Source organism: Ranitomeya imitator, chromosome 2, assembly GCF_032444005.1.
Source record: "Ranitomeya imitator isolate aRanImi1 chromosome 2, aRanImi1.pri, whole genome shotgun sequence".
Taxonomy (NCBI): domain Eukaryota; kingdom Metazoa; phylum Chordata; class Amphibia; order Anura; family Dendrobatidae; genus Ranitomeya; species Ranitomeya imitator.
The window spans coordinates 853367517-853384439 of NC_091283.1; the positions used below are offsets into that span (position 1 = coordinate 853367517).

Here is a 16923-nt window from a genome sequence, read left to right on the forward strand (position 1 = left end):
TCAAACCTCACTGAGCTCGAGCTGTTCGCCAAATTGAATTTTTGTAGACCTTGAGTCTCTCGTGGCTTTGCTATTTAGTTTAGTGTAGAACTCGTAAGCGTGTGGACCCTTGGTGTGGGTTACGAGCTTGCGTATTTTGGTCAAAGTATCAACCAATACCTCACTATTTTTGTATATTTTTTGCACTATATTTTTTGGGGTGCAGCCAAGCCTAAACACGTTCGGTCTCGCATGAGGGGTGTTCACACTGGGATGCATTGAGAGTGTACTGGCCAGCCCGCCTAATCGAAAAGTAGGGGCGTGACTAATAGGCTGTGAACCAGACACTATGCAGTACCACTGTGTGAACAACGCCCTATGTGGGCCTTTATTGTGTAATTGTATACTGGGCAGTCACCCCCTCCAGGAGTGGGTATGTGGAGAGTGGCTGTTTATCTGATATTTTGCACCTGTGTTGCTAACATCTTGCTTTATGGGCTGGCTGCACCCCGCAGTGCATCTGTTCCAAGATCTGGGCAGGTAAGTGTTGCTGCCTTTCTTTTCGGTTGGAGTCACACTCAGCATAAGACAATACGGTCCGTATATTACGGCCGTGATACGCTGAAAAGTCCCCAAAATAGTGGTCCGTAGCTCCTCCGTAGGCCGGGTGTTTCAGCGTTTTTTGCGCATGGCATCCTCCGTATGTAATCCGTATGGCAGCCGTACTGCGTGTTTTTCTCGCAGGCTTGCAAAACCAACATACGGCTATACAAGGGATCCATGTGTAAAAAAAAAAAAAAAAACATATACTCTATATATATATATATATAGACAGTATATATGTCAGTAGACACATATATGTATATATATTATTACTTCATACAGCACTAGATAGCTTTAAAGCCGGTAATTCAATTACCGGCTTTTGCTTTCTCCTTCCTAAAGCCGACATGATATGAGACATGATTACATACAGTAAACCATCTCATATCACCATTTTTTTGCATATTCCACACTAATGTCAGTAGTGTGTATATGCAAAATTTGGCCGTTCTATCTACTAAATTAAAGGGTTAAATGGCAGAAAAAATTGGCGTGGGCTCCCGCGCAATTTTCTCCACCAGAGTAGTAAAGCCAGTGACTGAGGGCAGATATTAATAGCCTGGAGAGGGTCCACGGTTATTGCCCCCCCCACCCCTAGCTAAAAACATCTGCCCCCAGCCACCGCAGAAAAGGCTCATCTGCAAGATGCGCCTATTCTGGCACTTGGCCACTCTCTTCCCATTCCCATGTAGCGGTGGGATATGGGGTAATGAAGGGTTAATGTCACCTTGCTATTGGAAGGTGACATTAAGCCAGATTAATAATGGAGAGATGTCAATTCTGGCACCTATCAATTATTAATCCATTTGCATTAAATGGTTAAAAAAACACACATTATTAAAAAGTATTTTAATGAAATTTAATGAAATAAAAACAAAGGTTGTTGTAATAATTTATTCTTCGCTCAATCCTTCTGAAGACCCTCGCTCTGTAACAGAGTAAAAATAATAAACCAACAATATACATACCTTCCGAAGATCTGTAACGTCCCACGATGTAAATCCATCTGAAGGGGTTAAAATATTTTGCAGCCAGGAGCTCTGCTAATGCAGCGCTGCTCCTGGCGGCAAAACCCCGGGGAATGAAGGTAAAGTAGGTCAATGACCTATATTTACCTTCATTTGCGGTGAGGCGCCCTCTGCTGGGTGTTCCTGGAGCGTGGGAACTTTCCTAGAAAGCTCCCAGGCTCGAGTTCATATGAGGACACCCAGCAGAGGGCGTCTCACCGCAAATGAAGGTAAATATAGGTCATTGACCTACTTTACCTTCATTCCGGGGTTTTGCAGCCAGGAGCAGCGCTGCATTAGCAGAGCTCCTGGCGGCAAAATATTTTAACCCCTTCAGATGGATTTACATCGTGGGACCTTATAGATCTTCGGAAGGTATGTATATTGTTGGTTTATTATTTTTTCTTTGTTACAGAGCGAGGGTCTTCAGAAGGATTGAGCGAAGAATAAATTATTACAACAACCTTTGTTTTTATTTCATTAAAATAATTTTTAATAATGTGTTTGTTTTTTTAACCCTTTACTAGTATTGGATTAATAATGGATAGGTGTCATAATTGACGCCTCTCCATTATTAATTTGGCTTAATGTCACCTTACAATAGCAAGGTGGCATTAACCCTTCATTACCCCATATCCCACCGCTACATGGGAATGGGAAGAGAGTGGCCAAGTGCCAGAATAGGCGCATCTTCCAGATGTGCCTTTTCTGGGGTGGCTGAGGGCAGATGTTTTTAGCCGGGGGGGGGGGGGGGCAATAACCGTGGACCCTCTCCAGGCTATTAATATCTGCCCTCAGTCACTGGCTTTACTACTCTGGCGGAGAAAATTGCGCGGGAGCCCACGCCAATTTTTTCCGCCATTTAACCCTTTAATTTAATAGCTAGAACGGCCAAATTTTGCATAGACACACTACTAACATTAGTAGTGTGGAATATGCAACAAAAATGGGGAGAAGAGATGGTTTACTGTATGTAATCATGTCTCATATCATGTCGGCTTTAGGAAGGAGAAAGAAAAAGCCGGTAATTGAATTACCGGCTTTAAAGCTATCTAGCGCTGTATGAAGTAATAATATATATACATATATGTGTCTCACTGACATATACAGTTAGGTCCATATATATTTGGACAGAGACAACATTATTCTAATTTTGGTTATAGACATTACCACAATGAATTTTAAACAAAACAATTCAGATGCAGTTGAAGTTCCGACTTTCAGCTTTCATTTGAGGGTATCCACATTAATATTGGATGAAGGGTTTAGAAGTTTCAGCTCCTTAACATGTGCCACCCTGTTTTTAAAGGGACCAAAAGTAATTGGACAGATTCAATAATTTTAAATAAAATGTTCATTTCTAGTACTTGGTTGAAAACCCTTTGTTGGCAATGGCTGCCTGAAGTCTTGAACTCATGGACATCACCAGACGCTGTGTTTTTCCCCCTTTTTGATGCTCGGCCTTCACTGCGGTGGTTTTCAGTTGCTGTTGGTTTGTGGCCTTTCTGTCTGAAGTTTAGTCTTTAACAAGTGAAATGCTGCTCAATTGGGTTGAGATCAGGTGACTGACTTGGCCATTCCAGAATATTCCACTTCTTTGCTTTAATAAACTCCTGGGTGCTTTGGCTTTATGTTTTGGGTCATTGTCCATCTGTAGTATGAAACGACGACCAATCAGTTTGGCTGCATTTGGCTGGATCTGAGCACACAGTATGGCGGCTCTGAATACCTCAGAATTCATTCGGCTTCTTCTGTCCTGTGTCACATCATCAATAAACACTAGTGACCCAGTGCCACTGGCAGCCATGCATGCCCGCACCATCACACTGCCTCCGCCGGGTTTATGCATGCCCACGCCATCACACTGCCTCCGCCGGGTTTATGCATGCCCGCGCCATCACACTGCCTCCGCCGGGTTTATGCATGCCCGCGCCATCACACTGCCTCCGCCGGGTTTATGCATGCCCGCGCCATCACACTGCCTCCGCCGGGTTTATGCATGCCCGCACCATCACACTGCCTCCGCCGGGTGTTACAGATGATGTGGTATGCTTTGGATCATGAGCTGTACCGCGCCTTCACCATACTGTTCTCTTTCCATCATTCTGGTAGAGGTTGATCTTGGTTTCATCGGTCCATAGAATGTTCTTCCAGAACTGTGCGGCTTTTTTAGATGTTTTTAGCCTTTTTCTTCTTGATGCTTATGAGTGGCTGCACCGTGCAGTGAACCCTCTGTAGTTACTTTCATGCAGTCTTCTCTTTATGGTAGATTTGGATATTGATCCGCCGACCTCCTGGAGAGTGTTGGTCACTTGGTCGGCTGTTGTGAAGGGGTTTCTCCTAACCATGGAGATTATTCTGCGATCATCCACCACTGTTGTCTTCCGTGGGCGCCCAGGTCTTTTTGCATTGATGAGTTCACCAGTGCTTTCTTTCTTTCTCAGGATGTACCAAACTGTAGATTTTGCCGCTCCTAATATTGTAGCAATTTCTCGGATGGTTTTTTTTCTGTTTTCGCAGCTTAAGGATGGCTTGTTTCACCTGCATGGAGAGCTCCTTTACCGCATGTTTACTTCACAGCAAAACCTTCCAAATGCAGCACCACAACTCAAATCAACTCCAGGCCTTTTATCTGCTTAATTGAGAATGACATAACGAAGGGATTGCCCACACCTGTCCATGAAATAGCCTTGGAGTCAATTGTCCAATTACTTTTGGTCCCTTTAAAAACAGGGTGGCACATGTTAAGGAGCTGAAACTCCTAAACCCTTCATCCAATTTTAATGTGGATACCCTCAAATGAAAGCTGAAAGTCTGAACGTCAACGATATCTGAATTGTTTTGTTTAAAATTCATTGTGGTAATGTCTATAACCAAAATTAGAAAAATGTTATCTCTGTCCAAATATATATGGACCTAACTGTATATATATATATATATATATATACCTATTCTATGTGTACACAATTATTATACCTATTGGACTGTAAGCTGTCAGTGTGATTTTACTGTACACCGCACTGAATTCCCGGCTTTTCTCTCTAACACCGCTGCGTATTTCTCACAAGTCACACTGCTTGTCCGTGTGTGATCCGTATTTATGGGGCTTCCATAGACTTTCATTGGCGTTTTTTGGGGGCAATACGGTGACAAACGCAGCATGCTGCAATTTTCTACGGCCGTAGAAAGCCGTATAATACTGATCAGTTTAATACGGCAGATAGGAGCAGGGGCATAGAGAATAATTGTGACGTTTGTTAGGCGAGTTTTACGGATGTATTTTATGCGCTCATACGTCCGTAAAACTCGCTAGTGTGACGCCGGCCTTCTGCTGTTGAAAATTGAATTTTTGTAGACCTTGAGTCTCTAGTGGCTTTGCTATTTAGTTCAAGGACGAATGGGGAAGAATTTCAGTCTCTCCATGTACAAAACTGATAGACACAAACCCCAAGGGACTTGTAATCGCAGCAAAAGATGGTGCAACAAAGTATTCAGTTACAGGGGCAGAATAATATTGCACGCCCCACTCTTCAGTTTATGAATTTCCACAAAAATGTAAAATAACCAATAAATTTCGTTCAACTTCACAATTGTGCTCCACTTGTTGATTCTTCACCAAAAATTTACATTTGGTATCTTTATGTTTGAAGCATGATATGTGGGAAAAGGTTGGAAAGTTCCAGGGGGCCAAATACTTTCCCAAGGCATTGTATATACGTGTCTGAACATCTGTGTGTATATACGGTGTGTGTGTGTACAGTGTATGTGTATACTATGTGTATGTAAGTGTATTTATGGTATATGTATGTATGGTATATGTGTGTACATAGGGTAGATGTATGTGTGATCCCATTGGATTGTAGATAACTTGCTGATCACTGGGGATTCGTCCACTGTCCTAGATTATTATAATACATTTTTATAGCGCCATTTATTCCTTGGCGCTTAACATGTGAAAAGGGGCAAATATAGACAAATACGTTAAACATGAGCAGATAACAGGCACACGGGTACATAAGGAGGGAGGACCCTGCCCGTGAGGACTCACAGTCTACAAGGGATAGGTGACGATACAGGAGGAGAGAGGACCCTGCCCGTGAGGACTCACAATCTACAAGGGATGGGTGAGGATACAGGAGGAGAGAGGACCCTGCCCGCGAGGGCTCACAATCTACAAGGGATGGGTGACGATACAGGAGGAGAGAGGACCCTGCCCGTGAGGACTCACAATCTACAAGGGATGGGTGAGGATACAGGAGGAGAGAGGACCCTGCCCGCGAGGGCTCACAATCTACAAGGGATGGGTGAGGATACAGGAGGAGAGAGGACCCTGCCCGCGAGGGCTCACAATCTACAAGGGATAGGTGACGATACAGGAGGAGAGAGGACCCTGCCCGCGAGGGCTCACAATCTACAAGGGATAGGTGACGATACAGGAGGAGAGAGGACCCTGCCCGCGAGGGCTCACAATCTACAAGGGATGGGTGACGATACAGGAGGAGAGAGGACCCTGCCCGTGAGGACTCACAATCTACAAGGGATGGGTGACGATACAGGAGGAGAGAGGACCCTGCCCGCGAGGGCTCACAATCTACAAGGGATGGGTGAGGATACAGGAGGAGAGAGGACCCTGCCCGCGAGGGCTCACAATCTACAAGGGATAGGTGACGATACAGGAGGAGAGAGGACCCTGCCCGCGAGGGCTCACAATCTACAAGGGATAGGTGACGATACAGGAGGAAAGAGGACCCTGCCCGCGAGGGCTCACAATCTACAAGGGATAGGTGACGATACAGGAGGAGAGAGGACCCTGCCCGCGAGGGCTCACAATCTACAAGGGATGGGTGACGATACAGGAGGAGAGAGGACCCTGCCCGTGAGGACTCACAGTCTACAAGGGATGGGTGAGGATACAGGAGGAGAGAGGACCCTGCCTGCGAGGGCTCACAATCTACAAGGGATAGGTGACGATACAGGAGGAGAGAGGACCCTGCCCGTGAGGACTCACAGTCTACAAGGGATGGGTGAGGATACAGGAGGAGAGGGTAGAGCTGGTCGTGCAGCGGTTTGGTCGATCGGTGGTTACTGCAGGTTGTAGGCTTGTCGGAAGAGGTGGGTCTTCAGATTCTTTTTGAAGGTTTCGATGGTAGGTGAGAGTCTGATGTGTTGTGGTAGAGGGTTCCAGAGTAGGGGGGATACGCGAGAGAAATCTTGGATGCGATTGTGGTAAGAGGAGATAATAGGGGAGTAGAGAAGGAGATCTTGTGAGGATCGGAGGTTGCGTGCAGGAAAGTACCGGGAGACGAGGTCACAGATGTCAGGACACAGGTTGTGGATGGCGTAGATGGAGCAGAGTTGTGTGTGCTCGGCCTCTGCTCTCTTCATTATCTATAGAGCTGCTGTGCTCGGCTAATACCATCAGTTCCGTAGACAATGAATAGCGCAGATACCAGATGATACAGACACCAGACATATAATGTGATATAATACAGTGGAGAAAAAAGTATATAGTCGGCCACCAATTGTGCAAGTTCTCCCACTTGAAAAGATGAGAGAGGCCAGTGATTGACATCATAGGTAAAGTTATGTTTCTTGCTTTTTTAAGTATTGAGCGACAGGTTGTTGTGTATATATTCGTCCACCTCTGTGGCTGTATTATACTTATCTAATCCGTATTAAGGATGGCATTTTCACTTTTATTCATTAATAATTCCATTTTTTTCTATTCTCACCAAGCTACCATTGAATTATGGTGCACTACTACGCCCCTGTTCCCTGGGTGGGGGAAGGGTACAGACTGAAGGCGGATTCAGGAGCTAAGGCAAGGTACGTGGCCCCGGCCTCTTCTCCATGAGAAGTAATACAGGGAATAGGGCGAGCTGGGGTGTCCCTAGCATTAGGGACAGGAAACGATCCCCTGCTCCCGGGACACCTGACAACAGAGCCATGACAGCACATTTTAAAAAAGACACAGAAAAACTGGAGCAAGTTCAGAGAAGAGCGACCAGGATGGTGAGCGGACTGCAAAGTATGTCCTATGAGGAACGGTTAAAGGATCTGGGAATGTTTAGCTTGGAAAAAAGACAACTAAGAGGAGACTTAACAGATGTCTACAAATATCTGAGGGGCCGTCAGTGTAGAGGGATCATCTTTATTCTCATTTGCTCATGGAAACACAAGAAGCAGTGAAATGAAACTGAAAGGGGGAAGATACAGATTAGATATTAGAAACAACTTTCTGACAGTGAGGGAGATCAATGAGTGGAACAGGCGGCCACGAGAAGCGGTGAGTTCTCCATCAATGGAAGTCTTCACACAGAGGCCGGACAGACATCTGTCTGAGATGGTTCAGTGACTCCTGCATTGAGCACGGGGTTGGACATGATGACCCTGGAGGTCCTGATGACCCTGAAGGTCCTGATGACCCTGGAGGTCCTGATGACCCTGAAGGTCCTGATGACCCTGGAGGTCCTGATGACCCTGAAGGTCCTGATGACCCTGGAGGTCCTGATGACCCTGGAGGTCCTGATGACCCTGGAGGTCCCTTCCACCTCTGACATTCTAGGATTCTATGTATGGTGGTCTGCAATGTCACGTGTGTACAGACATCGCAGCCTCCGTTGCTCAGACACTGCTGCCCGTCACATATATCCCATGTTACTCTTTGTCTCCCATCTTTTCTTGGCTTCAAATCTGAAAAAAAAAACAATAAAAGACAAATAATGAGCATTTAATAAGGGACAAGCACAGTTTCTCCCCAGAACGGGGGCAGTCACTACCCAGGTGAGTGCAGCACCCCCGGAGCGCCACTCCCGCTCATCAGCGCCTTGCCCATGTGCTCACCCCCAGGCCGGAGGCTTGGTCTTGGTGGCAGTGTCCTGGGAAGATTGTGGCTCTTCTTTGGCTTTCATGTGTCGGTGATAAGCAGCCGCCTTTGTGATCTTCACTGCAATCTGTAGAGAAAGATGCAGGATGAGAGCGCAGCTCAGTGAATGGGGATTAGCGGATTAGAGCCGTGTCAGGGGGCGCCATTATCATGGCCGCACATCTCTCCACAGAAGTGTCAAGAACCAGAGCAAAAGCATCAGAAAGTGCAGACCCCAACGATACTAGAGGGGTCTGAGGATGGCAGAGAGGAGAAAAGTGAAAAGCACGCCGTGTGTAGTCAGACTACTTTATGTCCGACTACTCTACACCGTGCGAGTTTACTTTACGTCTGACTACGTTACGTCTGACAAGAGTCACACAGTGTAGAGTAGTCAGGATGTAAAGTCACACGGTGCAGAGTAGTCAGATGTAAAGTGAAGTCACACGGTGTACAGAAGTCAGATATAAAGTCACACGGTGTACAGTAGTCAGATATAAAGTCACACGGTGTACAGTAGTCAGATGTAAAGTGAAGTCACACGGTGTACAGAAGTCAGATATAAAGTCACACGGTGTACAGTAGTCAGATATAAAGTCACACGGTGTACAGTAGTCAGATGTAAAGTGAAGTCACACGGTGTCCAGTAGTCAGATGTAAAGTCACACGGTGTCCAGTAGTCAGATGTAAAGTCACACGGTGTCCAGTAGTCAGATGTAAAGTCACACGGTGTCCAGTAGTCAGATGTAAAGTCACACGGTGTACAGTAGTCAGATATAAAGTCACACAGTGTACAGTAGTCAGATGTAAAGTCACACGGTGTAGAGTAGTCAGATGTAAAGTCACACGGTGTCCAGTAGTCAGATGTAAAGTCACACGGTGTACAGTAGTCAGATGTAAAGTCACACGGTGTCCAGTAGTCAGATGTAAAGTCACACGGTGTCCAGTAGTCAGATGTAAAGTCACACGGTGTACAGTAGTCAGATATAAAGTCACACAGTGTACAGTAGTCAGATGTAAAGTCACACGGTGTAGAGTAGTCAGATGTAAAGTCACACGGTGTAGAGTAGTCAGATGTAAAGTCACACGGTGTAGAGTAGTCAGGATGTAAAGTCACACGGTGCAGAGTAGTCAGATGTAAAGTCACACGGTGTACAGTAGTCAGATGTAAAGTCACACGGTGTACAGTAGTCAGATGTAAAGTCACACGGTGTACAGTAGTCAGATGTAAAGTCACACGGTGTACAGTAGTCAGATATAAAGTCACACGGTGTACAGTAGTCAGATGTAAAGTCACACGGTGTACAGTAGTCAGATGTAAAGTCACACGGTGTAGAGTAGTCAGATGTAAAGTCACACGGTGTAGAGTAGTCAGGATGTAAAGTCACACGGTGTAGAGTAGTCAGATGTAAAGTCACACGGTGTCCAGTAGTCAGATGTAAAGTCACACGGTGTCCAGTAGTCAGATGTAAAGTCACACGGTGTCCAGTAGTCAGATGTAAAGTCACACGGTGTCCAGTAGTCAGATGTAAAGTCACACGGTGTAGAGTAGTCAGATGTAAAGTCACACGGTGTCCAGTAGTCAGATGTAAAGTCACACGGTGTCCAGTAGTCAGATGTAAAGTCACACGGTGTCCAGTAGTCAGATGTAAAGTCACACGGTGTCCAGTAGTCAGATGTAAAGTCACACGGTGTCCAGTAGTCAGATGTAAAGTCACACGGTGTCCAGTAGTCAGATGTAAAGTCACACGGTGTCCAGTAGTCAGATGTAAAGTCACACGGTGTCCAGTAGTCAGATGTAAAGTCACACGGTGTCCAGTAGTCAGATGTAAAGTCACACGGTGTCCAGTAGTCAGATGTAAAGTCACACGGTGTCCAGTAGTCAGATGTAAAGTCACACGGTGTCCAGTAGTCAGATGTAAAGTCACACGGTGTAGAGTAGTCAGATGTAAAGTCACACGGTGTCCAGTAGTCAGATGTAAAGTCACACGGTGTCCAGTAGTCAGATGTAAAGTCACACGGTGTAGAGTAGTCAGATGTAAAGTCACACGGTGTCCAGTAGTCAGATGTAAAGTCACACGGTGTAGAGTAGTCAGATGTAAAGTCACACGGTGTACAGTAGTCAGATGTAAAGTCACACGGTGTCCAGTAGTCAGTTGTAAAGTCACACGGTGTCCAGTAGTCAGATGTAAAGTCACACGGTGTCCAGTAGTCAGATGTAAAGTCACACGGTGTCCAGTAGTCAGATGTAAAGTCACACGGGGTCCAGTAGTCAGTTGTAAAGTCACACGGTGTCCAGTAGTCAGATGTAAAGTCACACGGTGTCCAGTAGTCAGTTGTAAAGTCACACGGTGTCCAGTAGTCAGATGTAAAGTCACACGGTGTCCAGTAGTCAGATGTAAAGTCACACGGTGTCCAGTAGTCAGATGTAAAGTCACACGGTGTCCAGTAGTCAGATGTAAAGTCACACGGTGTCCAGTAGTCAGATGTAAAGTCACACGGTGTCCAGTAGTCAGATGTAAAGTCACACGGTGTACAGTAGTCAGATGTAAAGTCACACGGGGTCCAGTAGTCAGTTGTAAAGTCACACGGTGTCCAGTAGTCAGATGTAAAGTCACACGGTGTCCAGTAGTCAGATGTAAAGTCACACGGTGTCCAGTAGTCAGATGTAAAGTCACACGGTGTCCAGTAGTCAGATGTAAAGTCACACGGTGTCCAGTAGTCAGATGTAAAGTCACACGGTGTCCAGTAGTCAGATGTAAAGTCACACGGTGTCCAGTAGTCAGATGTAAAGTCACACGGTGTCCAGTAGTCAGATGTAAAGTCACACGGTGTCCAGTAGTCAGATGTAAAGTCACACGGTGTCCAGTAGTCAGATGTAAAGTCACACGGTGTACAGTAGTCAGATGTAAAGTCACACGGTGTACAGTCAGACACTCCTGATGTTAGACGCATCTCATCCACCAGTTGTGCCCCCACAGTCCTTGGGATAGGACTTCGGGCCCCTGTGAGATGTGAATACAGTCAGTCCTTACTGCCTCCTTTATCTTCTCCTGATGAAGGAGCTGGAGGTCTCAGAAGTGCCAGGTATGATAGGAGTCCCCCAGAGCCGAGCCGCAGCCCCCGAGAGCGAGCAGACGCCCCTGCCCTGCGCTCACATTACCCGTCTATCTGCTCTCACACTACATAATACGAGCCCCGGCTTTTGTAGAGAATCCGCCGCACTTTTCACACGGAACATCCGGCATTTTGCTGCATTTTAATTAAGGCGTCTAAACATTATCGCGGGGACTGGAAATTGGTCGGAGGCTGCGGAGAAGAAAACTAAGCTGTAAAGGCTTTTATCAGTACATTTCAGGAAGCCGGGGTGTAAAATGTTCTAATTTGGGCGATATTAAAAGCCATAAAAGGTCTTTCAGGAAGATTAATGGTACTTTGCTTGGATAGCAGATAAGGCTTGAGCTGGTTTCAGAAGCCGGTCTGGCTGCTCCCTGGAGGCGATCATCTTTACAGCCACTTAGAAGCTTTGTGGAGCCGCGGCGTCACCTCCAGCCAATACTCAGCCGCCGACTACGGATTTCTCCTTCGCTCCTTCTTTAAATTCCTTTCAATTTTACAGGTTTGAAGTGTGTAAATGTGTAAATCATCTCCTGCGATGGACACAATGACGGCGCCTCGTCAAGTATCGCCCCCTCCCCCACCGGAGGGTCCACGGACAGACGTGCACCACTGTTTACAAAGCGACCAAATAGAGAGCGTGCAGCTGGTAGGGCGGCGTTCACACCACGTCCGACACCGTGCACCAGGTAGTGTGCATTTAACAAAGACGGCGTTCACACCACGTCCGACACCGTGCACCAGGTAGTGTGCATTTAACAAAGACGGCGTTCACACCACATCCGACACCGTGCACCAGGTAGTGTGCATTTAACAAAGACGGCGTTCACACCACGTCCGACACCGTGCCCCAGGTAGTGTGCATTTAACAAAGACGGCGTTCACACCACATCCGACACCGTGCACCAGGTAGTGTGCATTTAACAAAGACGGCGTTCACACCACGTCCGACACCGTGCACCAGGTAGTGTGCATTTAACAAAGACGGCGTTCACACCACATCCGACACCGTGCACCAGGTAGTGTGCATTTAACAAAGGCGGCGTTCACACCACATCCGACACCGTGCACCAGGTAGTGTGCATTTAACAAAGGCGGCGTTCACACCACATCCGACACCGTGCACCAGGTAGTGTGCATTTAACAAAGACGGCGTTCACACCACATCCGACACCGTGCACCAGGTAGTGTGCATTTAACAAAGACGGCGTTCACACCACGTCCGACACAGTGCACCAGGTAGTGTGCATTTAACAAAGACGGCGTTCACACCACATCCGACACCGTGCACCAGGTAGTGTGCATTTAACAAAGACGGCGTTCACACCACATCCGACACCGTGCACCAGGTAGTGTGCATTTAACAAAGGCGGCGTTCACACCACGTCCGACACCGTGCACCAGGTAGTGTGCATTTAACAAAGGCGGCGTTCACACCACATCCGACACCGTGCACCAGGTAGTGTGCATTTAACAAAGGCGGCGTTCACACCACATCCGACACCGTGCACCAGGTAGTGTGCATTTAACAAAGACGGCGTTCACACCACATCCGACACCGTGCACCAGGTAGTGTGCATTTAACAAAGGCGGCGTTCACACCACGTCCGACACAGTGCACCAGGTAGTGTGCATTTAACAAAGACGGCGTTCACACCACATCCGACACCGTGCACCAGGTAGTGTGCATTTAACAAAGACGGCGTTCACACCACGTCCGACACAGTGCACCAGGTAGTGTGCATTTAACAAAGACGGCGTTCACACCACATCCGACACCGTGCACCAGGTAGTGTGCATTTAACAAAGACGGCGTTCACACCACGTCCGACACCGTGCACCAGGTAGTGTGCATTTAACAAAGACGGCGTTCACACCACGTCCGACACCGTGCACCAGGTAGTGTGCATTTAACAAAGACGGCGTTCACACCACGTCCGACACCGTGCACCAGGTAGTGTGCATTTAACAAAGACGGCGTTCACACCACGTCCGACACCGTGCACCAGGTAGTGTGCATTTAACAAAGACGGCGTTCACACCACGTCCGACACAGTGCACCAGGTAGTGTGCATTTAACAAAGACGGCGTTCACACCACATCCGACACCGTGCACCAGGTAGTGTGCATTTAACAAAGACGGCGTTCACACCACGTCCGACACAGTGCACCAGGTAGTGTGCATTTAACAAAGACGGCGTTCACACCACATCCGACACCGTGCACCAGGTAGTGTGCATTTAACAAAGACGGCGTTCACACCACATCCAACACCGTGCACCAGGTAGTGTACATTTAACAAAGACGGCGTTCACACCACGTCCGACGCCGTGCCCCAGGTAGTGTGCATTTAACAAAGACGGCGTTCACACCACATCCGACACCGTGCACCAGGTAGTGTGCATTTAACAAAGACGGCGTTCACACCACATCCGACACCGTGCACCAGGTAGTGTGCATTTAACAAAGACGGCGTTCACACCACATCCGACACCGTGCACCAGGTAGTGTGCATTTAACAAAGGCGGCGTTCACACCACATCCGACACCGTGCACCAGGTAGTGTGCATTTAACAAAGACGGCGTTCACACCACATCCGACACCGTGCACCAGGTAGTGTGCATTTAACAAAGACGGCGTTCACACCACATCCGACACCGTGCACCAGGTAGTGTGCATTTAACAAAGGCGGCGTTCACACCACATCCGACACCGTGCACCAGGTAGTGTGCATTTAACAAAGACGGCGTTCACACCACATCCGACACCGTGCACCAGGTAGTGTGCATTTAACAAAGACGGCGTTCACACCACATCCAACACCGTGCACCAGGTAGTGTACATTTAACAAAGACGGCGTTCACACCACGTCCGACGCCGTGCCCCAGGTAGTGTGCATTTAACAAAGACGGCGTTCACACCACATCCGACACCGTGCACCAGGTAGTGTGCATTTAACAAAGACGGCGTTCACACCACATCCGACACCGTGCACCAGGTAGTGTGCATTTAACAAAGACGGCGTTCACACCACATCCGACACCGTGCACCAGGTAGTGTGCATTTAACAAAGGCGGCGTTCACACCACATCCGACACCGTGCACCAGGTAGTGTGCATTTAACAAAGACGGCGTTCACACCACATCCGACACCGTGCACCAGGTAGTGTGCATTTAACAAAGACGGCGTTCACACCACATCCGACACCGTGCACCAGGTAGTGTGCATTTAACAAAGGCGGCGTTCACACCACATCCGACACCGTGCACCAGGTAGTGTGCATTTAACAAAGACGGCGTTCACACCACATCCGACACCATGCACCAGGTAGTGTGCATTTAACAAAGGCGGCGTTCACACCACGTCCGACACCGTGCACCAGGTAGTGTGCATTTAACAAAGACGGCGTTCACACCACATCCGACACCATGCACCAGGTAGTGTGCATTTAACAAAGACGGCGTTCACACCACATCCGACACCATGCACCAGGTAGTGTGCATTTAACAAAGACGGCGTTCACACCACATCCGACACCATGCACCAGGTAGTGTGCATTTAACAAAGACGGCGTTCACACCACATCCGACACCGTGCACCAGGTAGTGTGCATTTAACAAAGACGGCGTTCACACCACATCCGACACCGTGCACCAGGTAGTGTGCATTTAACAAAGACGGCGTTCACACCACATCCGACACCGTGCACCAGGTAGTGTGCATTTAACAAAGACGGCGTTCACACCACATCCGACACCGTGCACCAGGTAGTGTGCATTTAACAAAGACGGCGTTCACACCACATCCGACACCGTGCACCAGGTAGTGTACATTTAACAAAGACGGCGTTCACACCACATCCGACACCATGCACCAGGTAGTGTGCATTTAACAAAGGCGGCGTTCACACCACATCCGACACCGTGCACCAGGTAGTGTGCATTTAACAAAGGCGGCGTTCACACCACATCCGACACCGTGCACCAGGTAGTGTACATTTAACAAAGACGGCGTTCACAACACATCCGACACCATGCACCAGGTAGTGTGCATTTAACAAAGGCGGCGTTCACACCACATCCGACACCGTGCACCAGGTAGTGTACATTTAACAAAGACGGCGTTCACAACACATCCGACACCGTGCACCAGGTAGTGTGCATTTAACAAAGACGGCGTTCACACCACATCCGACACAGTGCACCAGGTAGTGTGCATTTAACAAAGACGGCGTTCACACCACATCCGACACCGTGCACCAGGTAGTGTGCATTTAACAAAGACGGCGTTCACACCACGTCCGACACCATGCACCAGGTAGTGTACATTTAACAAAGACGGCGTTCACACCACATCCGACACCGTGCACCAGGTAGTGTGCATTTAACAAAGGCGGCGTTCACACCACATCCGACACCGTGCACCAGGTAGTGTGCATTTAACAAAGACGGCGTTCACACCACATCCGAAACCGTGCACCAGGTAGTGTGCATTTAACAAAGACGGCGTTCACACCACATCCGACACCATGCACCAGGTAGTGTGCATTTAACAAAGACGGCGTTCACACCACATCCGACACCGTGCACCAGGTAGTGTACATTTAACAAAGACGGCGTTCACACCACATCCGACACCGTGCACCAGGTAGTGTGCATTTAACAAAGGCGGCGTTCACACCACATCCGACACCGTGCACCAGGTAGTGTGCATTTAACAAAGACGGCGTTCACACCACATCCGACACCGTGCACCAGGTAGTGTGCATTTAACAAAGACGGCGTTCACACCACATCCGACACCATGCACCAGGTAGTGTGCATTTAACAAAGACGGCGTTCACACCACATCCGACACCATGCACCAGGTAGTGTGCATTTAACAAAGACGGCGTTCACACCACATCCGACACCATGCACCAGGTAGTGTGCATTTAACAAAGACGGCGTTCACACCACATCCGACACCATGCACCAGGTAGTGTGCATTTAACAAAGACGGCGTTCACACCACATCCGACACCGTGCACCAGGTAGTGTGCATTTAACAAAGACGGCGTTCACACCACATCCGACACCGTGCACCAGGTAGTGTACATTTAACAAAGGCGGCGTTCACACCACATCCGACACCGTGCACCAGGTAGTGTGCATTTAACAAAGACGGCGTTCACACCACGTCCGACACAGTGCACCAGGTAGTGTGCATTTAACAAAGACGGCGTTCACACCACGTCCGACACAGTGCACCAGGTAGTGTGCATTTAACAAAGACGGCGTTCACACCACATCCGACACCGTGCACCAGGTAGTGTACATTTAACAAAGGCGGCGTTCACACCACATCCGAC

At 48.0% G+C, this 16923-nt stretch overlaps 1 protein-coding gene across 2 annotated transcripts in view; it reads right to left on the reverse strand.

Moving 5' to 3' along the window:
• Window positions 1-7724: 7724 nt before the first annotated feature.
• Window positions 7725-16923, reverse strand: part of FAM204A (family with sequence similarity 204 member A) — a 52655-nt gene continuing 43456 nt past the window's right edge. For both annotated transcript variants that reach the window (XM_069754403.1, XM_069754402.1), the window contains exons 6-7: window positions 8433-8542; window positions 7725-8282 (exon numbers count right to left, since the gene is read on the reverse strand). In XM_069754403.1, the coding sequence (XP_069610504.1) occupies window positions 8231-8282; window positions 8433-8542 (162 nt within the window). In that variant the 3' untranslated portion in view covers window positions 7725-8230. The remainder of the gene's footprint in view (window positions 8283-8432; window positions 8543-16923) is intronic.